This window comes from Bolinopsis microptera, chromosome 7 (assembly GCF_026151205.1).
Source record: "Bolinopsis microptera isolate Bmic1 chromosome 7, MBARI_Bmic_1.0, whole genome shotgun sequence".
In the NCBI taxonomy this organism is placed as follows: Eukaryota; Metazoa; Ctenophora; class Tentaculata; order Lobata; family Bolinopsidae; genus Bolinopsis; species Bolinopsis microptera.
This window is the reverse complement of record NC_087078.1, coordinates 18,907,908-18,933,246: the sequence shown is the minus strand read 5'-3', so window position 1 is coordinate 18,933,246 and position 25,339 is coordinate 18,907,908. Positions and strand designations below refer to the sequence as shown.

General features: G+C 37.3%; 3 protein-coding genes across 3 annotated transcripts in view; 2 read left to right on the top strand and 1 right to left on the bottom strand.

The window, feature by feature from the left end:
• LOC134817976 (ATP-binding cassette sub-family G member 8-like) overlaps nt 1-1,227 on the top strand; it is a 23,363-nt gene extending 22,136 nt beyond the window's left edge. Inside the window, exon 13 of the mRNA XM_063827381.1 lies at nt 104-1,227. Within this exon, the coding sequence (XP_063683451.1) occupies nt 104-243 (140 nt within the window). The 3' untranslated portion in view covers nt 244-1,227. The remainder of the gene's footprint in view (nt 1-103) is intronic.
• LOC134817975 (protein VAC14 homolog) lies at nt 1,209-25,339 on the top strand. The gene is made up of 18 exons (XM_063827380.1): nt 1,209-1,302; nt 1,573-1,695; nt 2,185-2,266; nt 2,476-2,613; nt 3,120-3,239; nt 3,438-3,572; nt 8,034-8,210; nt 9,434-9,570; nt 9,722-9,780; nt 10,675-10,773; nt 11,486-11,572; nt 12,978-13,173; nt 20,212-20,359; nt 20,562-20,716; nt 22,035-22,182; nt 22,378-22,504; nt 22,627-22,732; nt 24,274-25,339. The coding sequence occupies exons 2-18, from the start codon at nt 1,637-1,639 to the stop codon at nt 24,389-24,391; spliced, it is 2,091 nt and encodes a 696-aa protein (XP_063683450.1). The 5' UTR covers nt 1,209-1,302; nt 1,573-1,636; the 3' UTR covers nt 24,392-25,339.
• Nucleotides 3,836-7,386, bottom strand: LOC134818046 (uncharacterized). Its single transcript, XM_063827457.1, has 4 exons — nt 6,058-7,386; nt 4,835-5,021; nt 4,073-4,471; nt 3,836-3,843 (listed from the first exon to the last, which is right to left on the bottom strand). Exons 1-4 carry the CDS (start codon nt 7,300-7,302, stop codon nt 3,836-3,838), a joined length of 1,839 nt encoding a protein of 612 aa, XP_063683527.1. The 5' UTR covers nt 7,303-7,386.

The window sequence follows — 25,339 nt, the reverse complement described above, 5'->3', positions numbered from 1 at the left end:
TCATAATCCATATTGCCGTATCATTTTACAAGTAAAACCCCGATTTACCGTGTTTCTGTTTAAACCGCAAACCCTAATTTACCGCGGTCATTTCCTTTATCAGGTACTGTGGCGCTTAAAAGTTACGACCTTGATAAAGAAAGTTTACCGGAATGTTTCTCTGCTCTCCTTGGTATCATTGTTCTCTTTCTTGTCCTGAGTTTCGTATTTCTTAAGTTTGTGAACCAGAAACCTAAGAAATGACCCTTTATAGCTTAGTTGATAATGATAGAGATAACTTATCTCCCTGTCGAGAAAGAGGACTCAAGCTTTATTTGATTGATTCTGTGTGAATATATCCATGTAAAATGTAAATGGTATGTAAAGAATGTACAAGTTGAAAAATGTGTAAGAACTTAAAAATTATGTACACAGCAAAGGTGCTCCGATCTTATGAAGGGCCGAATAGATGAAACTAGAGTCTTTTATGATACTATACTGTAACTGAGAATAGCTCACTCACAGTCATCTGTGTTAAAGAATGTGAACCCCAGTCTTTATTACGATTTCAGTAGATGCACCTAGGTTATGCAGCGCAAATTTTATTTGACAAAAATTATTGACAAAACCATATTCAGTTAAATTGCGTGCTTATCAATGCTTATTTATTTTCTATTTAAATTTTTGTGATTTTCTTTATCTAAATTTAATTCTTATATAGCATTTCTATGAATCGCTCGATATTTTATTTGATTTTATTCATGAATAAGAATTTGTAGACAATTTGTAATCTAGATTTTATCTGCTTCAGAAGAAATCTTAAAATGACTATTGTAATGAAATTATCTTCAACAGACATTGCATGTTCTTTTGGCCGAGTGATTGTTATCTTTAGAATGATTTGTTGATTAACCGATGTATTTAATTTATTTTGGTAAAAAATATTTGATTTAAATATTTGATTAAAATATTTGATTTAAATATTCTATTGAGCCTATTTGAAAATAATATGTTTATTATCGATTCGAGTCATAAAATATATTCGTGTGTTAAATGTATACAAAATGTTTGCCAGTTCCTCTTTTAATGTAAAATTTGTAATTTCTCTAAGTCGAAAGATTCAACTCAAACAATCTCTTCATTTTCGTTAGCACTGGATGATCTCTATCGTTACATTATTAACTTGAATACTCTGCTACTACATTTGATAAATCATCATTATTTGATAAACTAATAACATGATTTATTAGCAAAATATGTAGTTTAAGAACTTAAAGTTACATACGCTGGAGATGTAGCCTGATATTTAGCGACTAGTTCAAGGTATTTAATATAATTTGTTTATTATTTAATTGAGTAGTGTAACTTACAAGTACAGTTATTTTCTATTTATAGTCATCCTAACTCATTTCCGTTCCCATGCACATCGTCATAGAGCTTAAAATTTATTTCTGTGTGAAAATGTTGAATTCAAATTTTTCGACGTCCTTGATATTAAAATCAACGGTCATATATGTGATATTTAACATTTTAAACATCTCTAACATTTCTAACATTTAACATTTCTAACGTTTTACTACAGTTTTATTTCAGGGCTGGTGGTCCCTTCCTACAAACACTTTCAAAAAGTCTGGACGTTAAATTTTTCCCGTCCGACATGTCAAACGCTGACAATGCAATTCTCCCTGTCACGGTGGTACGTGGCCTTAATGACAGGTAATCCAATTATTTACTAATTATAATCAATTAGCTAGCCCAGTTTATGCTAGGAATTAGTTGATTAATGTTTCACCCCATTCTGATCAATCTCATCATTAAGATTTGTATTTACAACAAACCGACTATTGTCTCCTACTAGACTTAAAATTCCTGTTCGAACTGTCTTGTATTATTCAACTTGAATAATGGACAACATTATAATAGATAGATAGAAAAATGTATTTTAAACCTAAACACTGGCAGCGAGTTTTAAGAGACATAAGTTTTACCAGTTACTGTACCCAAGCTCTAAATAACAATGTACATTATACATATACAATATACATTATACTAAATAACAAAATAATTACAATAAATAACAATATAATTACACTAAATAACAATATGATTACACTAAATGTTCGAAATTTAGAGGCCAGTATTTTACGACCATTGTAAAATAATAACTGTAAAAGGAATGTATATACCTTAGCTAAGCTATTTCAGGGTGTATGAGAAAAGAAAGATGGCCGCGTTAGAAGTTGAGCGTATTGTCAGAGAGCTCGTTGCTAAGAACGATATCAAACAGGTCAAATTACACTTTCCTTTTTACTTTTTATCACGTAATAACAATAATTCTTATTTTGTGCGGATGCGTCACTACATGCGACACAATTCGCCTCATAGCACAACTGAACGCCTGTCTTATTATTTCGCCTTTTTGCCTCATGTTTGAACAAACAGAAAGGCGGAAGTTGTCAATTTAATTCAATCCAATTAACACTCGTTCGTTCCCAGGTCAGGAAAGTGATCGATATGTTGGTCAACAACTTTGTGCTTTCCCAAAACCCCAATGCGAAGAAAGGAGGTCTGATTGGTGTTGCTGCTGCTGCTATTGCTCTCGGCAAAGATATCGGTCTTTTCGTCAGTGAAATTGTAAGTTGAGCAGTATTCTGATCTACCATAGCCAAATGCGCGGACGCTCGTTTTTAGAATAATGACATTAACAACTTTAAAGTTGATTTGTTATGAAAGCACTTTGCTAAAGTCACTCACTACGTTACTTTGCGCGCACGACGCGCGATGTTGATAAATCTTCAACCTGATATTTTGTTAAGTCAAAACCCAAAAGTCCTACTTAATCCTGTCACTTGTTCCCCATCTACAGTAGCTACCAGGTTAAGGCAAGAATACTTGAAAAGATTTTTGAATTAAATGGCAATTTCTAGACTAACCTTTCCGAAAAAATGCATTTTGAGCACTTCTGTTCCTTAATCCTTATTCTAGGTTATGATTCCAAACTTAAATGGTTGAGATAATTATCGTGTTTTGGAAATGATACTACGCCCTTTATAAATACAGCATGGAAATCCTAACCTTTATAACGTTTTAAACCAATTTGTAAATAAGTTTTATTAAAAGCTAACTATAAAATTGTCCAGGTCCCACCAGTGTTAAAGTCATTTGTCGATGTTGACTGCAGGGTTAGGTACTTTGGATGTGAGAGCATGTACAATATCGCTAAAGTAGGCCGAGCTTCCATGTTACTCTTCTTCAAAGAGGTTAGCATTTCCTTATTTTCTTCAACAAGTTTAATTTTTTAAACACGTTTATGATCAAAACGTCATGGAACTCTGAATTATAATTCAGATCTCACAGTTATAATTATCGGTGCATCCTGTTACTTTTACCCAAACATCCAAGCAAAGTAACCTAAAGTAAGTAACATCCAAGATATTAACTATTGTAAACTATCCCAGATATTCGACGGCGTAAGTAAGCTGATATGTGACCCAGACACGCACGTTAAGAACGGCGCCGAGTTACTGGACCGACTGGTTAAGGACATTGTCACTGAGTCCAACATATTTGATGTCGATCTATTCGTCTCATTGGTTCGTACCTTTTTAATTGCTATCAAAAATAATAGTAAATAAGTATTCAATATGTTCAAAAGAACTAAATATAAACAAGATTTTTGAGTTTTTTAAAACGCCCATTTTTACCCACTGTTACACATGGCTTGATAAGACCTCAATAACCACTCAAATAGTCATAAATAAAAAGTAAACATTTCCTGAGTTCAATCTTGTCTTCCTATAAATTTGTGGGTCTCATCACCACGTACGAGCACGTCCCAAAGCATGGACACATTAAATCAGTGTTCTGAAAAAGAACCGGGTGAGGAAGTTTACTTCATCAGTCTCATCCTTTTTCCACCTTTATTCCGGAGTTTTTCACTATCTTTGCCGTGGGATTTCCCTTTCACCTCTGAACGATTTTGCTAGCCATTTTCGGTATCGAGGCATTCTAAAGAAGTAAATACAGGGATTTGCAGCCGAATTCAGAAGGGGTAGAAGGAATTGTGATAACAAATGTAGGTAACGGCTGAAACCTTTGCCTACATCAATAGGATGGAACATACTTACGAAGTATGTTACTTGCAGCAGAAAGCAAGGCAAATAACAAACCAGAAACAAAGCTGTAAAGATAGCTATGGTGATGGACACTCTTCTAAAGGTCTTTTCATCATCTTCGAGCACATTTTTTCTTCTAAGCAGTAGACTTGTGCTCACCAAAAAGCTAGCAAACACAATTACACATGGCAAAATAAGCTCCAATTGATAGATGAACCAATAAGCCCAAAAAGCCGGCGTTACTTTGCTCCATTCACATGTTAGCTCAACAGCTGGACTTATAACTTCGCATGCTGAAGTTATTGCAAAATATTTTGCTTGAATAACCCCGGTGTAGAAACAAATCACATCTATCGTCAACAGCAGGGCGGCATATCCTAGAACTCCGTGAACCGTTTTCTTGGAATAATCTTCGAGAATTCTTGGCACTTTTAATGGCAATACAATGGCAAACGTTCTTGAGCAAGAAATAAGCATAACCACGACCATAGAAACTCTCATAAGGAGAGAGAAAAGGACTGGCCATGAGGTGCAAAAGGTAGAAATTTGGAATAGTATTGGAGATCTCGAGTTTAGGAGAGACACTATGACAGGAAATGTTATTGCCGATGTCAAACCGTGGAGCACAGAAATGGTCATATAAAGCAAATCGTGAATCGTCTTGTTTCGTATTTTCCAGAAATGAAAGAAAAAGGGGATGTTACCGATGACTCCTATCGTAATCAGCAAGGTAGACATACCCCCGATTGTGAGGTCTACAAGTTCATTGTTATCGTTGTCCGTTATTTGATCCGTTACATCTTTATCAAATATTCTGGGTGTTGTTTCGTTTTGCAGCACACATGAATTTATAAGGGATACTGTTTGAGTGACAGGTTTCTCATCTTTGGTTAACATAATCTTTTTGTAGACTTTACCACTTCCTAACTGTTTAGCAACTTTGTCAGCGGCTATATAAATACAATTAATTTGCAATACCAATGAGTTAACAATTTAATAAGATTTAAAAATCATTCTATGTCGTCTTATTTATTTATTCTGAAATCTTAATTAAATTATTATTGGCGCGCGGCGCTGAACCGATCAATTAAATCGTTAATTTTACCATGTACGTATCCAACTAGGCACTAATTGATAGCATATCATTTCGAGTTAGTATTATAGTATTACCATTTTGCACAGATCCGTGTCATATCAGGTTGCATAAACAATAAACATATGGTTAGTGTGAAATGTATACGATTTTCAAATTCAATATGGAATTAACTCGGCGGTGCTTGGCCTATCACTCCAACATATCTGCATGCTTATAAAGTATAAACATTAAAGCCTGGGGTCCCCAGGTTGTATGGAATATGATAAAATACGCCATCATGGATCGGGAAATTGAGCGGTCATCCACAAAAGAAAAGCGGCGCATTTCTTGTCATACAAAAAAGATGTGTTCTTATATCAAAGGAAATGTAGTGTGTAGACTTAGGTTAAGATATGACATAAACTATATAATATACATAGCTGTTGGTAAATTGCTAAATTTGATAAATTGTCAGAAAGAATTTGAAAAGAACCTTTGAAGGAAAAGATTCAACAAATCAACTGAACTGAATTTTGATACGACACTATTATGTCTTATCAGATATAACCATTATGTTCAATTATTTTAATTAATTTATAATATTTATAAGGTGCCAATACTTGGCCCACTCAACGGTTATCATTTTCTTTAATCTACGTGAGAACTTGATTCCTCGAATCACGGAATAATTATGTAAATTGCTGTGACTGCATTAGGCATGGTCCTTGTTCTGATAAATTCAAAATACACAATATAATATATATATTAAAGACGTCAAAATTCGTCCTCACAAAATAAGGTTGATTGACAGAAGACAGTCCTTTTATGATAACTGTGGATTATCGGTTCCATTCGTTTCCAAAGCAGGGATGCATTCCATTATTTTGCTGAAAAAGCATCAGAAACCTTCACCCCTGTTCTCACCTTTCTCCAGAGCGTCTCTGTAACTCTGCTGGATGATTCCGGCCACTGAGCACTTCCTAGCCACTTCCGGTACCGAGGCATCCTCATTATGTAAAGACAGGGATTTGCAGCCGAATTTAGCAGAGGTAGAAGAAACGTGGCCACCAAAAATCCATAGCGGTGGATAGATTTATTTACTTTAATAACACGAAAAGTGCTTACAATGTGAGTTGCAAGCAACATAAAGTAAGGCAGATAACAAACCAGGAACAGTGCTGTGAAGAGCGCGATGGTGATGGAGACCCTTCTGAACTTCTTCTCATCGTTATTCTGCATAGGTTTTCTTGTCAGCAGAGACCCTGCGCTCACCAAGAAGCTTACAAAGACGACCACACATGGCAAGATTAGCTCCAGGTCGATAGAAAGCCAGTAGATGCGTAGAGCCGAAGTCATGGTGGTCCATGACATGTAGCTTTCATCCACTGGAACAATTGCACACGATGAAATGGCTTTCAAATAACTTGCTTGGATCAACGTCGTGGCATTGAACGATATATCAATTATCAACAGCAAGATGGTATATCCAATGACCCCAACGGCCATTTTGCCGAATTGATCTCGGAGACTTTTTGCTTTTAACGGCAATATGATGGCGAAGGTCCTTGAGACAGAAATAAGTAGCACTACTACCATGGAAACCCTCATTAGAAGAGAGTATAGAATTGGCCATGAGATGCAGAAAACATGGATCTTGAATAGCATCGGAGATCTTGAGCTTAGGAGAGACGTTATAACAGGAAAGGTTATTGCCGATGTCAATCCGTCGACCACAGAAATGATCGAATAGAGCAAATCAGGAGACTTCTTTCGTTTTTTCCAGAAGTGTAAAAAAGACGTTATGTTACCCAGGAGTCCAATAATAGTCAGCATCACAGCTAAACCTCCAATTATATGATCTACTAGATTGCTGTCTGTTTCCAAAATTTGCTTTGTTAAATCTGTAACATCTAATGGCAGATTATTGTCCGTTTCCACAGTTTGATTTGTTAACTTCAAGGGTCCGGTTGTAAACATCAAATTTTCAAAAAATGGAAGCTCTGGCGGAGAGCTAGAGGTTGCTCCTTTCATCATCGTCCTAGCATTCGTGACTAACCAGTGTGGGTTTGGCAAAAACTGATTATCCAGTGTTTCGTCCGAGGGATTTACATTAACATGGCCGAGGGAGGCCATTGCTTGAGATATAACTATCTGAAGATATAATGAGAATGAGTTATACTACATGCAAATAAAATAGAAAAGCAATGTTATCCAATACAATAACAGTGAACTTAATAACAGATTTTGTTACAAAGTAAGAGCGAGATATTTTAACACTCCGCATCTCTCCCTGCTACTGGAGTAACTACTGACAATCTTACCGATAAGATCGTGATAAAACAAAGGTTGAAAAACAAAGAAAATTTAAGGCACAAAAATATTTTCGAGAAGAAGAAATATTGCAACAAAAGATCAATTAAAATGGCATCTACCTGATTTAAGTGCTGTACTAAAAGCAAGCAACGTACATAAACTAAGAAATCGAGAAGCATAAGTATTATATTTTAGTGGTAAAGAAATATAGAATCCATGTTCAATAGATCAATTAAAATGGCAACGATCTGGATTGACTAGATTTGTATTATATATCGTCGGCTTTATAAATATAATTGATGTCTAATATAATACTAATAACATTGATTGTTTCGCTAAATGATAGCACGAGCTCTCAATCAAGAAGAAAAAAATCCAAAAAAGTGCTCTGTAAATACGTGCCGATGAGAAATACGTGCCGATGATCGCAAGTATTCCGGGAAATCGATACTTTTCAAGGAAACAAAAACTTTGAGTTTAAGCATGAATACTCTGATCACCACCGGTAATTAATTAATTAATTAATTAGTAATTCACACCCATAACACCAGGTAAGGGAACGTATCTACACAAACAACGACAACGTTCGTCAGTACCTAGTGAGCTGGATCCAGCTCCTCTGTTCCGTTCCTGACATTGACCTGGTTTCTCATCTCCCAATGCTGCTTGACGGTCTGTTTATCATTCTGGGTGATCAGAAGGACGAGATCCGCGCCATGACTCAACAGGTTAGATCCGCGCCATGACTCAACAGGTTAGATCCGCGCCATGACTCAACAGGTTAGATCCGCGCCATGACTCAACAGGTTAGATCCGCGCCATGACTCAACAGGTTAGATCCGCGCCATGACTCAACAGGTTAGATCCGCGCCATGACTCAACAGGTTAGATCCGCGCCATGACTCAACAGGTTAGATCCGCGCCATGACTCAACAGGTTAGATCCGCGCCATGACTCAACAGGTTAGATCCGCGCCATGACTCAACAGGTTAGATCCGCGCCATGACTCAACAGGTTAGATCCGCGCCATGACTCAACAGGTTAGATCCGCGCCATGACTCAACAGGTTAGATCCGCGCCATGACTCAACAGGTTAGATCCGCGCCATGACTCAACAGGTTAGATCCGCGCCATGACTCAACAGGTTAGATCCGCGCCATGACTCAACAGGTTAGATCCGCGCCATGACTCAACAGGTTAGATCCGCGCCATGACTCAACAGGTTAGATCCGCGCCATGACTCAACAGGTTAGATCCGCGCCATGACTCAACAGGTTAGATCCGCGCCATGACTCAACAGGTTAGATCCGCGCCATGACTCAACAGGTTAGATCCGCGCCATGACTCAACAGGTTAGATCCGCGCCATGACTCAACAGGTTAGATCCGCGCCATGACTCAACAGGTTAGATCCGCGCCATGACTCAACAGGTTAGATCCGCGCCATGACTCAACAGGTTAGATCCGCGCCATGACTCAACAGGTTAGATCCGCGCCATGACTCAACAGGTTAGATCCGCGCCATGACTCAACAGGTTAGATCCGCGCCATGACTCAACAGGTTAGATCCGCGCCATGACTCAACAGGTTAGATCCGCGCCATGACTCAACAGGTTAGATCCGCGCCATGACTCAACAGGTTAGATCCGCGCCATGACTCAACAGGTTAGATCCGCGCCATGACTCAACAGGTTAGATCCGCGCCATGACTCAACAGGTTAGATCCGCGCCATGACTCAACAGGTTAGATCCGCGCCATGACTCAACAGGTTAGATCCAGGCAAAGGAACTTTGATGCAATGTAAAATAATCGTAAAATGACCCGCTTGAAGTTAATCAAATCAGTATAGTACACAATACGTTGCACCAACGCGAGCGTTTTATGAATTAGCTCTACTTAAAAATTCAAAACCCGTTTAAAATTGACAATTGTAGGTTTCTTACATCCACAGGTACTTAACGATTTCCTGATGGAGATAAATCGTAAAAGTGTTGGGACCAACTTCAAGGCAATGATAGTAGTTTTGCTGGGGCACAGTAAGAGTGCAAACAGCTCCACTCAACTTATTGCCCTAATATGGATACTCAGGTTATAATAAATAATAAATAAAAAGTAACATACAAAAATAAAATAACGAACATAATTCTTCTCGTTGGCCGGTTTGGATTTTAAACTGCTGGACAATCTGATTATCGTTTCACCAGAATCAAGTTCTAATTTATCAAACATTATTGCTTAGGTTCCTCGAGCTGGATGGGGCAAACTTAACGTTTTACAGTGCTGGAATACTGAACGCAGGTAAATTAAAGTCTGATTCAAATCGGATGAAATTTTACGATTCAAAGTTGGCATCGTGTTGTAAACTTCTGTACATTATGATAACAATTTAATTAGTATTAAACTGTTTCTAGTAACTGTAAACAAGAACTGTACAGGTTAACAGTTCTGTTGTCTGAAATATAAATATTGTTTTGAAATATTGTTTTGATTGGGTGTGCGCAAGGCTTGACCGGAATCCCGGCATACTCCCCTAATCGGCCTAATTAACCGTACGCTAGTCTGATAAACTACACGAGCTACAGTATTATATCATATTATAATTTACACTAACGCCCTAACGGTTAATTTAATTAGGTAATTAGGTAGTTATACCACGATGGCAGTGTTTTTAAGTATTTATGCTTAAAATATTTATACTTTTAATTTGTTATGTTATGACGCAACAAATTAAAACGTAGAATATTCTGGAAATCGCATACACTGCTTAAATATCTGTTAACGAGCGGAACCAAGCTACTAAACTAGAATACAGTTTCAACATAAACCAAAGCCCTTAAATAATGTATTCTTTTAAATCCACTATATAATGAATTATAGTGAATTGTAAATAACATCAACTCACTAAGAGCAATCAATTAAATGGGACTGGATATCATTTTACTGGTTTTGTACTGAATTATCATGCCTAGTAAAATTTTTGTTAGCCAAAATCCCGGTCCGGCATTAATCCCGGTCCTGGCTTAGTCCCAGTCCCGGCTTAGTCCCGGGTCCGGTTTTAGTCCCGGTCTCAGCACTTTTTTCCGTCCCGATTCTGTCCAAAAAAAGCGGTCCCGGTCGAGCCTTGGTTGTGCTCTACGCTGTCTCGTCTCCCACGTTTTGCCTTCACACAATAAAAATACCCAATCTTCGCAGTGTTACCGTGTTTATCAGATCAGCATAGTAAGACTGATATATTTGAAACCGCTGTCCGGACTAAAGACAAGCTCCTCTCCCTCCTTACTGAAACTTCAGGTAATCTTTCACTTTCTATACTATCTCCCTCCTTACTGAAACTCCAGGTAATCTTTCACTTTCTATACGTACTAGTTTTAATTGTGTCAATATTAATATAAACTGGAATTAAACTGGAATTAAACTGGAATTAAACTTAAATAGTCGGAGGGAACACTAACGAACCCGTCGTGACAAAATACATCAATGAAATAAATAAGATAATTATAAAAAAAATCATAAATAAGACCCAAAAGTCAAAACACGTAAAAAAAATTAACTTCACTACAATTTGTACGAAAAAGAAATAAGATCAAATATAATAATTTAACCGGATTAAAGTGGATAATGCACCGACAAGGTAATAAATTATGCAGGAATGGTTCATAAAATTCACAAAATTACTCCAAAAGTCAAAAATACACTATATAATAACACATAGTTTGGAGCTCTCATGATCCAGTTTAACAAATATTTTAAGCATCACTTTGTGTTTCCACAACATGAATTAGGGGGGAATAAGGTCTTTATAGGGTCAATGGCACATGACCATTATGTTTACCCACATGTTGCCATGTAGTCCTGAGATTCATTCGCTCAATCCAGTAAACTTAATCAACGAAAATCGTATGCTGTTTCGAACCGTTGAGTTTTCTAACTTTTTTAAACATTAGGTACAGGAACAAGTCTCTAAGTTTCGATACTAACTTTATACTGACTCGTTTTGTGGCAGGTACGCTGGAGAACATGGATATAACGGATATGTTGAGTGTGCTCCTGGCTCATGTAGTGCCTTCTACCGTCTACAAAGACTCAACAGGTATTGTTAACCCTCTCTTTCTGTACCGTTTGTACAGTGTACATCTAGGAATCATTCATTTATATCTAGCAGTTATTCTGCACAGTTCGTTGACGTTACTAGACGTTTGTTATCATCGCAGTTCTCATGATGTTTGAAGTTTGAACCACTCATATAATCGAATTATGACTGGGCTTCCGCGCAAGCTTTTAAATTATCAAGCATTTAAGATGAATATTTATCTTACAAATTACGAAAGTGTCAAAGTTGTCACCAATAAAATGGTTGGATTTATTTAATATTTAGAAATTTTGCATTTGAATAGTATAATATTATTCAGATGATATTAATATTATCCCTTGTGGATTTTAAAATGGTTATATATTTTCCCAGTAACTAGCCCCTCTCATCGCTCGGCTAACTGATCTTCTCGTCGTGATTGAAGTTTGAACCCCGCATACATATAATCCTCGATTCATGACTTAGATTCGTCCCAAGCTTTTAAATTATCAAGCACTTAAGATGAATATGTATTTTATTAATTACGAAAGTGTCAAAGTTGTCACGAATAATATGGTTGGATTTATTTAATATTTTGCATTTGAATAGTTAAATATTATTCAGATGATATTATGCCTTGTGAATTATAAAATGGTTATATATTTTCCCAGTAACTAGCCCCTCTCATCGCTCGGCTAACTGATCTTCTCGTTATGGTTGAAGTTTTAACCCCGCATACATATAATCCTCGATTCATGACTTTGATGCGTCCCAAGCTTTTAAATTATCAAGCACTTAAGATGAATATTTATTTTATTAATTACGAAAGTGTCAAAGTTGTCGCGAAAAATATGATTTGATATTTAAATACATACTTAAATAAATATTGCATTTAAATATTCAAATATTATTCAGAAGATATACATATATAATATAAAATTTAAGATGGGCGCCATCCTGCTGAACATTAGTTATATATATATACTGGTTATAATATATTGGTTATATATTTTCCCATCAACTAGCCCCTCTCATCAACTGATGGGCGCAAATAAAGCTACCATACTTTTAAAATAAGACGATATTGTGAATAGAGGCGCCAAAAATCAATTGTAAGATTCGTCCTTTCTGTGGCAGGGTTTCACACATCTATCACGCATCTATAATACTTCTTAAATGTTGCCTTACCTCCGGACGAATGATAACATGATTTATGGTAGCATGTTATCATATTATCTGAGTATGTACCATGTATTAGATAAGCTAGCATGTACTTATATAATCTAATATGTACATTGTACTATGTATTAAATAATCTAATATGTACATTGTACTATGTATTAGATAAACCTATTATGTACATTTTACACCTGTTAGATAAGCTCTATCTATTTGATAAGCTCTGACTTATCTCCTCTCTCCTCAGGTAGAGAGTACACCTCGCCCTCCCAGATCTCTGTCACCACCAAGATAGCAGTGTTACAATGGGTCCGGACCCTCCACTCCCACGTCCCCAACAAGATCAACTCTCAACACCAGGACATATTTCCGGCTGTTATCCGGACTGTTTCAGATCCGTGTGATGGTGTTGTGGTGCTGTCCATACAGCTCCTCGCTGCAATGTTAGTAATATTACTAGGTACTAACTGTCTATACAGCTCCTCGCTGCAATGTTAGTAGTATTACTAGGTACTAACTGTCCATACAGCTCCTCGCTGCAATGTTAGTAATATTACTAGGTACTAACTGTCTATACAGCTCCTCGCTGCAATGTTAGTAGTATTACTAGGTACTAACTGTCCATACAGCTCCTCGCTGCAATGTTAGTAATATTACTAGGTACTAACTGTCTATACAGCTCCTCGCTGCAATGTTAGTAGTATTACTAGGTACTAACTGTCCATACAGCTCCTCGCTGCAATGTTAGTAGTATTACTAGGTAGTGCTGTCCATACAGCTCCTCGCTGCAATGTTAGTAATATTACTAGGTACTAACTGTCTATACAGCTCCTCGCTGCAATGTTAGTAGTATTACTAGGTACTAACTGTCCATACAGCTCCTCGCTGCAATGTTAGTAGTATTACTAGGTACTAACTGTCCATACAGCTCCTCGCTGCAATGTTAGTAGTATTACTAGGTACTAACTGTCCATACAGCTCCTCGCTGCAATGTTAGTAGTATTACTAGGTACTAACTGTCCATACAGCTCCTCGCTGCAATGTTAGTAATATTACTAGGTACTAACTGTCCATACAGCTCCTCGCTGCAATGTTAGTAGTATTACTAGGTACTAACTGTCCATACAGCTCCTCGCTGCAATGTTAGTAGTATTACTAGGTACTAACTGTCCATACAGCTCCTCGCTGCAATGTTAGTAGTATTACTAGGTACTAACTGTCCATACAGCTCCTCGCTGCAATGTTAGTAGTATTACTAGGTACTAACTGTCTATACAGCTCCTCGCTGCAATGTTAGTAATATTACTAGGTACTAACTGTCCATACAGCTCCTCGCTGCAATGTTAGTAGTATTACTAGGTACTAACTGTCCATACAGCTCCTCGCTGCAATGTTAGTAGTATTACTAGGTACTAACTGTCCATACAGCTCCTCGCTGCAATGTTAGTAGTATTACTAGGTACTAACTGTCCATACAGCTCCTCGCTGCAATGTTAGTAGTATTACTAGGTACTAACTGTCCATACAGCTCCTCGCTGCAATGTTAGTAGTATTACTAGGTACTAACTGTCCATACAGCTCCTCGCTGCAATGTTAGTAGTATTACTAGGTACTAACTGTCCATACAGCTCCTCGCTGCAATGTTAGTAGTATTACTAGGTACTAACTGTCCATACAGCTCCTCGCTGCAATGTTAGTAGTATTACTAGGTACTAACTGTCCATACAGCTCCTCGCTGCAATGTTAGTAGTATTACTAGGTACTAACTGTCCATACAGCTCCTCGCTGCAATGTTAGTAATATTACTAGGTACTAACTGTCCATACAGCTCCTCGCTGCAATGTTAGTAGTATTACTAGGTACTAACTGTCTATACAGCTCCTCGCTGCAATGTTAGTAGTATTACTAGGTACTAACTGTCCATACAGCTTTTTTTTTTTTTTTTTTTTTTTTGTTGGGGACTGGCCCGTGGTACCAGCCAATGTTTACTCAAAAAAATATATATAATATCAATGGTAATAAGAAATTCATCCCCGTGGGGCACATGCATAAATATAAAATGTAAAGGAAATCTCAAACTATTCAATTTAGACTCTACCGGTAAAGTATGCAATGAAGGTTTATAATTTAAAGTTTTATTTTCCAATGGTTAATAGGTAAAGATAAGAAAAGTAAAACAAGACTGAGCACTTCAAAATTTGTAGAATTTGTAACTTGATTTGAAATCGCGGCGATAAAAAAGAATGTCCTATGTTGGCAGTGTAATTGATGAGATATGCGACGTTTATTGAGTGATGCATAAGTGTGTGCATATAATCTAAGATGTAGAGACAAGGTTATTATCGGCATTTTGGTTTATGTTACGCTTTGATTTTCTTAGTCCTGTTATACAATATAACATGAAATTAGGCCAATCGTCTTCGATGTTTTCATTTTGCTGATCGATGAGCATAGTTTTTATACAAGTTTTGTAAATGTTCAGGTTAAATAGACTAGGCGGGGAAGTTGCTGCAACATTATATCGGTTTATTGCTAATAATGGACCTTTAAAAAATACTGAGTTGTTGTAAGGGTGTTGACCATACTTTTCTGACCATTGTGTAGTGAGAATAGAATCCAGGTTAGTATTAAATAATGGTGCGCTTTTGGGAATTGTTTTCTTGAGAGACAATGGTACTAGATGAGGAAAGTTTTTCAATTTATGCATTAAAATGAGTGCGTTCTTTACAATGATACTGTGTACTGTCAATATTTTATGTGAATAAAAGCCAGACTTGGTACTTGCTGGGGGGATACCGTCCTTGTACCAGTAATTGACGAAACCAGGTAATACTGCTCGAAGGCCCATTTTCTGTTTTACAAAAAGCGATTCAATATGAGACTTGGCAGCAAAACCCCATACAAGGCTGCAATAATTAAGGTGTGACTGCACAAAACTTTGATAAATTTGAAGACGTGCTTCGAGAGGCAGATATTTTTTAAGTTTGTACATGACTCCTATGTATCTGGACATTTTCATTTTCATGGCAGAAATATGATGGGACCAGTTTAGTTTATCATCTATTATAACTCCTAAAAAACGGGCTTCTGTTTTTCTCTCAATTGTGACACCAGAAATTGCCACATCACGATAATTAAGATTTCTTTGTCGAGAGAAGATCATATAATTTGTTTTCTTAAGGTTGAGAGCTAAACCATTATTATCTACCCACTTAACTAAAGCATCGCTAAGAGTATTTAGTTTATCGTAAACTTCATTAAGATTTTCTCCTATCAGGAAGATGTTGGCATCATCTGCGTACATAATGAAATTGGCTATACCTGATATTTGAGGCAGGTCGTTTATGTAGATTATAAAAAGTAAAGGTCCTAATATTGACCCTTGAGGCACGCCGTATAAAATTTGGTTGGTTGAAGATTTTGACGTGCCAATTGATACAAACTGTTTCCTGTTAGTGAGATATGACTTAAACCAGTTTAAGGCTTGACCCCTTATACCGTAATGGTCCAGCTTGCGCAAGAGTATGGAATGATCCACAAGGTCGAAAGCTTTGCTGAAGTCGATTAAAAGAAGTAAAGTTACCTGCTTTTTAGACATTGAATTAAGAATGGTGTCTTTTGCGTTGAGAAGAGCATGTTCACAAGACCTACCCGGGCGAAAACCGTATTGGTTTTCACATAGTATGCTGTATTTATCTAAAAAACTTATAACTCGGTTATGCATTAGCTTTTCAAATACTTTAGAGAAAGAAGCAAGAAGAGATATTGGTCTGTAATTTTTTATGTCAGATTTAGATCCACCTTTGTGAATTGGGACCACCTTCGCTTCTTTCAAAGCCTGTGGAAAGATCCCCTGTTCAAAAGAACTGTTGACAACGTGGGCTAGTACACTAGTAAAACTGGGACAGCTGTTAGCGATTTTTAGAGGTTCAATTTTAGTGTCTAGTGTGGCTTTATTCTTAAGCAGGTTTATGACGTCCTGAATTTCTGTGGCAGTGACTGGCTTTAAATAAATACTACTTGGAGTGGCGTTGCGAAGTGTGCTATGGGTTCCACCAGGATCAAAAGTGGTCCTACTACTAATTTCAGACTTAATTTTAGGAGCGATGTTTGAGAAGTAATCGTTAAATTTTTCTGCTACAGCTGCCGGAGTGCTGATTGAGCCGTCTTCGTCAGTCAGTTTAATTGAAGTAGGTTTAGATTTTTTCCTATTAAGAAGACTGTTTATCATTTGCCACTGCTTCTTAGAATTTTCTTTGTTTTGCTCAAAAAATTTTTTGAAGTGCTTGTTTTTAGCTTTATCGATGTGTTTATTACAAAACTTCTTCAGACGGTCATATTTAATACGGTTACTATCAGATGGTTCCTTAACAAAATCATAATATGACTCATTTTTACGTTCTATAGCTTCTTCGAGCCAGGGCAGCATCCATGGTTTCGGATTAACACGTTCATTTTGTCTTCGTGATTGTCTTTTTGTGGGATAGGCAGACTCGTAAATCTTATTATAAGCCGTATTTAAATTATTGAACTGTTCGTTGGCATCATTGGTATTGTTAAAAATTTCTGACCAACTTTCATCTGTAATTAAGTCTCTGAATTTTTGATTGTTGGTGTCGTTAAATCTACGTGTTTCAGTTTGAGATACATTTTGTGAGTTAGACGCAGAGCGGTAGCTGCTGGTTGGCGTGTTATCAAGATTTATTGTAGTGACTATTGCTAAGTGATCAGACATATCTGTCGTTAAGACGTTACAGCTTATTGTATCCTCAAGATTGTTTGTGTAGATGTGGTCAATAAGCGTGGCACTATGGTCCGTTAGGCGAGTTGGGCGTGATACAATTTGAATAAAACCGTAAGAGGACGCAATATCTATAATGTTCTGACATGCTTGGTCGCTGCTGTGCTTCAGTAAATCAAGGTTGAAATCTCCATGAAGCGTCATATGTTTACGGGTGTGTCTCCCTAGGTTGTGCAGCGTATTTTTGAAAATTTCTAGAAACGCTTCAGGTCTCCTAGCGGGAGAACGGTAAACATTGCCAATTATTTTCGTTCTGTTGTATCCTTTGCACTGATGGAGCTTGATAAATTGGAATTCGCCACTAGTATTAGTTGGTTCAGGGTTTGGAGTGAAAATATCAATTTTATCATAATCGACTACACGTTTGTGTACATAAGTGGCTAGCCCCCCACCTTTTCCAGATGGGCGAATTGGATCCTGGATAAATGGTTCATGAAATCCATCTAAGGTAACGTCGTTTATTCCGTTCGGTAATTTCCCTAAAGTGCAATTAGTTTCGTTAAAACACAATATATCATACTTATCATAAGTCTCAATATCATCACGTAGTTGATCTATATTCTTAATAAGGGATCTTATGTTCATAGAAAATGTTTTAAGTTGAGAGCAGGTAGATTTTTTCACGTTACGTTGTTGTTTATACTGACAACTAGTTAGGAAAGATGAAATATTGCTCCAAGTTGAATCTTGATGCTCTTCGTTGGTCATGGCGTCGCCAATAAGATTAAATCGACTATTCTGATCGTACGGATTAAATATGTCACTATTAAGTTTACTGTAGTCGTCATAGATTTCATAGTAGGTTGCGTGAAATCCAGGAATGATACTTTCACAGCAACTCGTACAGCCTAAATTATCCTTAAAACATTTGACATGGACATTACTTTGACACCATGAGCATGTGCGAATATTTCTAATAGAGTAACACCAGCCGCTGCAGCTTGAACATTTGATCTTGACTTTGTTTTCAGATGTAACAGTGGGTTCCATTTATAACTAAATATTATGATTATGATACTGATAGTATATAAAATTATAGTTCAAATCAGATTCTTTCACGAGAACCGGAGGTCCTGTATGCTACAGAATCTTGATATGATTTAAAAGTAAATTATATTATTTTAAGCTAAAATCGGATAATTAAGTGAAATAAAGTGTCCTTATCTAGGGCCTTATCAGTATGATTTAAATAACTGATTTGGCTAAAAAATAGAAATCGAATAAAGTGGTTGCTTTTGTGTTGTGTAGTTTTGTGAGGTGTTATTTGTATTTGATTTGTTTGTAGTGTTTACGTAATAAGGGACTATCGCACTGAACTTGAGTAATACTGAAGAGAACGCACTTGAATATTTATAGATTTGTATGTGAATTTTGAATGTTGTATAGAGTTATGAAATCTCATTGATTTAGGATGATACAGATTTGTAGAGTAAGATGTTTTGTCTGCGATCGGGTGATAAGAGATACTGATAATGGATGAGCTTATCAGATAATGAGAAAAATTCCACCAATCAGATCATTTCATTATATGATCTATCTTGGTAACGATCTGTTAAAGGTGGACTGGAAGTTGAGAAAAAATTGAATCGTATTTTTTAATCAGAATGGTATCAATGATTTGTAAAGCGCTCAGCTTCGGTTATATCTGGAGAGACTGTTAGGCTTGTGGTGATAGAGCCACTCACAGTTCCTGTGACGTCTCTGTTCAGATCCACATAACTTGCCAACGCAGTTAACAAGTTCATGTGCCACTACCCTTTGCACCTCGTGATATAAGTGGATGCCATGTCTGTCGTTGCGGTCCCATACGTAGTATGAGTTAGCACGCTTGATCACGGCATGGGCATCGAAAAAACTCAGATCCTCCTCGCTGCAATGTTAGTAGTATTACTAGGTACTAACTGTCTATACAGCTCCTCGCTGCAATGTTAGTAGTATTACTAGGTACTAACTGTCCATACAGCTCCTCGCTGCAATGTTAGTAATATTACTAGGTACTAACTGTCCATACAGCTCCTCGCTGCAATGTTAGTAATATTACTAGGTACTAACTGTCCATACAGCTCCTCGCTGCAATGTTAGTAGTATTACTAGGTACTAACTGTCTATACAGCTCCTCGCTGCAATGTTAGTAGTATTACTAGGTACTAACTGTCTATACAGCTCCTCGCTGCAATGTTAGTAGTATTACTAGGTACTAACTGTCTATACAGCTCCTCGCTGCAATGTTAGTAGTATTACTAGGTACTAACTGTCCATACAGCTCCTCGCTGCAATGTTAGTAATATTACTAGGTACTAACTGTCCATACAGCTCCTCGCTGCAATGTTAGTAATATTACTAGGTAACTAAGGGATCATTCAAATTACGTGAGCCACTTTCTGGCCATTTCCTCTCAGTGAGCCACTTTACGCATCTAAGCTATTATGTAAATACTAGCCATTCCCCTATAATGCAGGCTCATGTTAGTGGTAACAATAGTATTCTGTTGTTAACTGGAAAGACAATTGATTTACATGACAAACAATGGGATTCAGTTCAAGCGTTGTAATGTGGATTATTGTTTCATTATTCCCTTAGAATTATAACTGTCTTTGTTAATTAGCTCGGGATATTAACAACGTAACATCAGCTCGATATAGTGAGCTCGTCATCATCAAACCAACCCTCAACAATACAGGTGTATGCAAAACAGTGATCAAGACAAGACCAACTTTGAGAACTTTCTACGAAGCCTGATAGCAAAGTTCAAGGACGATGAGAAACTGCTAGACAGACGGTGCTCCTTTATAATACAGACTCTCTGTACCCATGTGGATAGTGAAAAGGTACTGTAAATGGAGACAATATTTTGTGTCAAATCAGCCATGGAACCGCTAACCCGTATTGTAAGATTGAAGCACAGCATTTAACAACAACAGTAATAAAGGTCCTCTTGTACTCTAAATTAATCCTCCTATTCTCCAAATTAATCCTCCTATTTCCCGTACTAATACTCCTATTCCCGTACTAATCTGACTTGTAATCCAGGTGTTCTGTACGCTAGCTCGACTCCTGGTGGAGGAGACTGACATCGTGTTCACAGCTCTCTTAGTCCAGTACCTGAACTGGATCCTACTCACCTCCCCCAACCTCGCCCCACTCAGGGATACCCTTAAATCTCAGCGCAACAACCCCAAACTCGGGTAGGTACAGTCTACAGAGAACATCACTAAGTCACGTACCAGGTTGGGTATTGTTAGGAACTTGTATGGGAGTTTAGTCATGCTTGGGGAGGTTAGTCATGCTTGGGGAGGTTAGTCTTGCTTGGGGAGGTTAGTCTTGCTTGGGGAGGTTAGTCTTGCTTGGGGAGGTTAGTCTTGCTTGGGGAGGTTAGTCTTGCTTGGGGAGGTTAGTCTTGCTTGGGGAGGTAGAAGGGAGCCATGTGAGTAGGAGATTGGCACGTAAGTGAGAATCGGAGGCGGGAAAATCACAATTCACATAGCTGTATTGAATCATACGCTCCTCTATCAGCTGTGTATTCATTTTGATTCCCAATCCTAATATTACATGAATGTGGAGTGTGGAATAAATACTTGATATGTAGAATATAGATATATCTATCTACGAGAAATTTAACGAGTTTCGTTGTAGAGATCCCATTTCAACGAATGACCAGTCTGCTCGTCTCAAAGATGGACAAACTCCGGCTCCAAAACCTGGAAATAAGTTCAGCAAATCTCCTCCGGGAAAAGGAAACTCTAACTTGAACTCTAACTCGAACTCTAAAAGTGGTGGGATACTGCAGAAAGATAAAGGAGCTGTAGAGCTGGAGAGCAGGTCCCCCCTGGAGATTGTAGCTCGCCCAATCGAGGGATCTAGCGAAGATATGGAGTGAGATGGTTTTTTAGTGTGGTGTTAAACGTGCGAGGGCTGTTAGTGTTGTTCGAAATGTAGTACAGCTCAAATAGTTAGCCCAGTGAAAAAGATTTTGTATTGACGTGTCCTCAAGTAGATTAAGTGATGTTTTATATTTGTGGGACTTTCGTTGAGGGGGTGGTTTCTAGACGTATTTCTAGTAGTCAAAGACTGTGCTGTACTAATTTGTCTGGGAAATCAGGTTAATCATAAAATTAATAACATGTTCTGCACAAAACTATGACACACAACTTAGAATTCTGCACTTGTTTTTTTGATAACATACCATTACCACAAGAAACACATTACTCTCGCATATTATTAAAACTCCGTAGTTCTGAATACTAGCGGAGAAGTGAACCATATTTGTCCTGACACGTGACAGCGACTAACCAATCAGTTTCCAGCATCAGAATCGCTGTCACGTGTAAAAACAAATATAGTTAACCCCGCCAGTCGCCACTTATATCCAAATCGTTAACGGAAGTATTTATGTTTCTGAGGAAATGTCTGATAACTCGGTATAAACGACTGCAAGTCGCAAGAGAAAATGCTCTTTTCAATTAAAGGAAGTATTTATCCACATTAACTCCATTACTCTCTCAGTAAGAAAGGGTCTACAGACGGAAGAGCAGTTTTCAGCACCCTTTACACAACTTGGTGCCACGACCCAGTCTCAACAATCGCTCTGTGTATGATAGCTCACTCTTATCAGCATGCAAGTGACGTCATACACGCGCTGGGAGAATATGAGGTTAGTTCTTATCAGCATGCAAGTGACGTCATAGTGACGTCATACATGCTCTGGGAGAATATGAGGTTAGTTTGGAGACAAGGAATCCTCCACCGATATTGTTTTCTCCAAAAACTCCTGATTTTCCGGACTCCGGTTTTATATCCCCATGATTTAGTATGGAAGGGTTCTAAAATGTGCACTGTCTTTTCTCAGATGACAGAGATGACCTTGTCCGGACTTGACAAACTCGTTCAACTGTTGGAAAGTCCGGTATTTTCTGCGCTTCGACTGGAACTCGTTCAACCGGACACCAACCCTGAACTCTTCCGTAGTCTTGCAGGTGAGAGATATTTCGGGGTAGAAGATATTTTTGAAATCAAATAAGAATGTTTTATCCATTATTCTAAATCATAATTTTTCTACACAGACATTTAAAGATATAAAATTATATCTTTTGTTCAGGTATTCTTATGCTACTGCCCCAATCCGAGGCCTTCACCCTGCTTCGTAATCGATTGGAATGTGTGGGTGTGGTCAGGGCTGCTGAGAGAACGAGTCAAGCAAGCAGGTGCGTTCCATCATCAGACAAGTAATCAATTAGCTGGTTGGTAGACTGATCGGTTGATTGGTTCTGTGACAGTCATGTCTAAACTCTAATCTAACTAGGCGGTATTATTATTGTTATCGAATTTAACACAAGTATTTAACAATAAACATTCTAAAGATCTGATAAGTCTACAACCAAGTAGAACATATCAAATAACTTAGATGTTAAAACATAAAACTTCTTTATTAATTTATGAAATACTTGAACATATGCATAGTAGCTAATATAAATTTCTCCATAAAATACAGTTTGAGGCAATATATAAATAAACTATACATTGTATCCCAATAATATACAGGCTGACCCCAAACATATTGTCCGTATTTTTGATGCGGTGAAAGTATAGATTATGGAATATATAATAGTTAGAATGCATAAAAACTAAAACTGCATGCAGTTCAAATTGCTGCTGTGTGTTGGATAGTCCTTATGATATCACTGACATATAATTATATCTTCCCCTTGACCAGCAGGTTTCTTGTATGGTTTATTATTAGAATGGTCATACATCCGGATCCCGACGTCACTGTCGTGGCACTCTGGCGGCACTCTGGCGGCACTCTGGCGGCACTCTGGCGGCATAGTGCCAACTTTCAATCATGTTCTTTCAAAATCATAAGGATTGCAAATCACAAGGCTTTGACAAAGCTAGTAAATAAAGGGTAGTGCTTTTATGACACCGTGGTTATCGTGAAAAGATAATGAAGGTATAATGATTGTCTTATGCTTTTGAAAGAATTTGATTGAAAGTTGGCACTGTGCCGCCAGAGTGCCGCGACAGTGCCGCCAGAATGCCGCCATAGTGCCGCGACAGTGCCACGACAGTGCCACGACAGTGCCGCCATAGTGCCGCTATAGTGCCACTACAGTGCCGTCGGGATCCGGATGTATGACCATTAGAATCGCATTATTACATATTGCATTGAATATTCAATTTTGTTAAATTTTAATAATGAACCATTTAACCATTAATTTCCCTGAATTTCAGACAGCATAATGTAAAATCTCGTTCGAGAACCTTCGTGAACGGAGCAAATATGAATCAGTAACCTTTTAACGGCTAGAATACCCAGAATACCGCTCGATCTCAAAATATATTTATGTATTAAATATCCCCCTCCAGGATGTATTAAAAGGTTTAAGATCTGTTGAATTTTTGGTGGATCCAGAACCCAAACATTTGATCGATCGACGACAAGACCATTTTATAATTATTCTCGTAGAAAATCCGAGTATGACAAAGTTGGTACTCCATGAATATTTATCAGTTCATCTAATCAATCTAATCTTAAATGATTCAAATTTTATCAAATAATTATGGTATCAGTCACGATAAGAGACCTGTATCCAGATAAGGCCATATTTGACGGGATGCAGTCAATAAACTGTCATACCATAAATATTTCCTCTCCTATGTACTGAGGAAATCAGTTCATTAAATACCACACATCGCAATTTCATTTTAATATCATGGGTAATAATGTATCGCATAAAATTGTCAGTGATTTGGTGGACGATAAAACGCTGAAGGATATGCTGCAGCATTTTAACGTAGTACAAGCACAACACGCTATCAAAAACTTGAAGTTAAGTGAAAGTCAGAATCTGAGTCAACAGTGAAGACCAACGTTGAAATCCTACCACGATTGTATTGGACGACTTAAAAGCCAAAGCTTCTTTATCTGACACAAGAAACCCACATGACACAAAGTTTATTTGTAATGGTTTAAATAAATTCTATGCTTAAAAGCTTTTTTAGATTTTCTCAACAGCATTCAGAGGATTCTCAGTTTATTTGTCTTCTATGTGGCCGGGATTGTTTTTTTTTGAGTAACGTAACTTATTTGTGTGGTTAGTTAATATTCCAGAAATATTGGATTTTATTTCTGTAACGCCCTGTTGTTGCCAGAAATCCTCAAACAAAACTGGTAACGATATTTAAGAGAGCGTTCATAAATATTAATAATTATTAGAAAAAAAATGAAACCATTTTGATGTGGTTGGTAGATGAAAATGGAAGTTTAGTAGAATTTGTAAATGCTCTCATATATTACGGATGTGACAGTTTTTGGGTTTGTTACTCGGGCTTTTGTTGGTGATTGGCAGATATAACTTATGGCGTTACAAATCAGATGTTTAAATTTGTCTAGCGTGTTTTTATTAATTGATTATCATGGTGAATTATAAATTATGGATATGAATCGGTGAAATTGGCGGAAATAAAATGAATACTTGTTTTCTTGGCAATAACGAGGATTAAATTAAAATACTCTTTTTAGAAATTGTCTTCTTTTTTAGGTTTTGAATTACGTTTCTATCTCTATGTGCATCAACCTGAATTCCAAATTTGCTTTACATCATACAGTTCTTTATAACAACTATCCTGTTTCTGTTTACCATGTCTTGACAAATATATCAAAGTTTATTTAAGACCTGAATGATAATTTTAGTCCATGACGAATGAGAAATCATAATATTAATGATAATAGTGATAATTGACCGTGTTTAATGTATCTAATTTGAGTGTGTTGCAACGCACGTGTACATTGATAATATTGTTTTTGATGA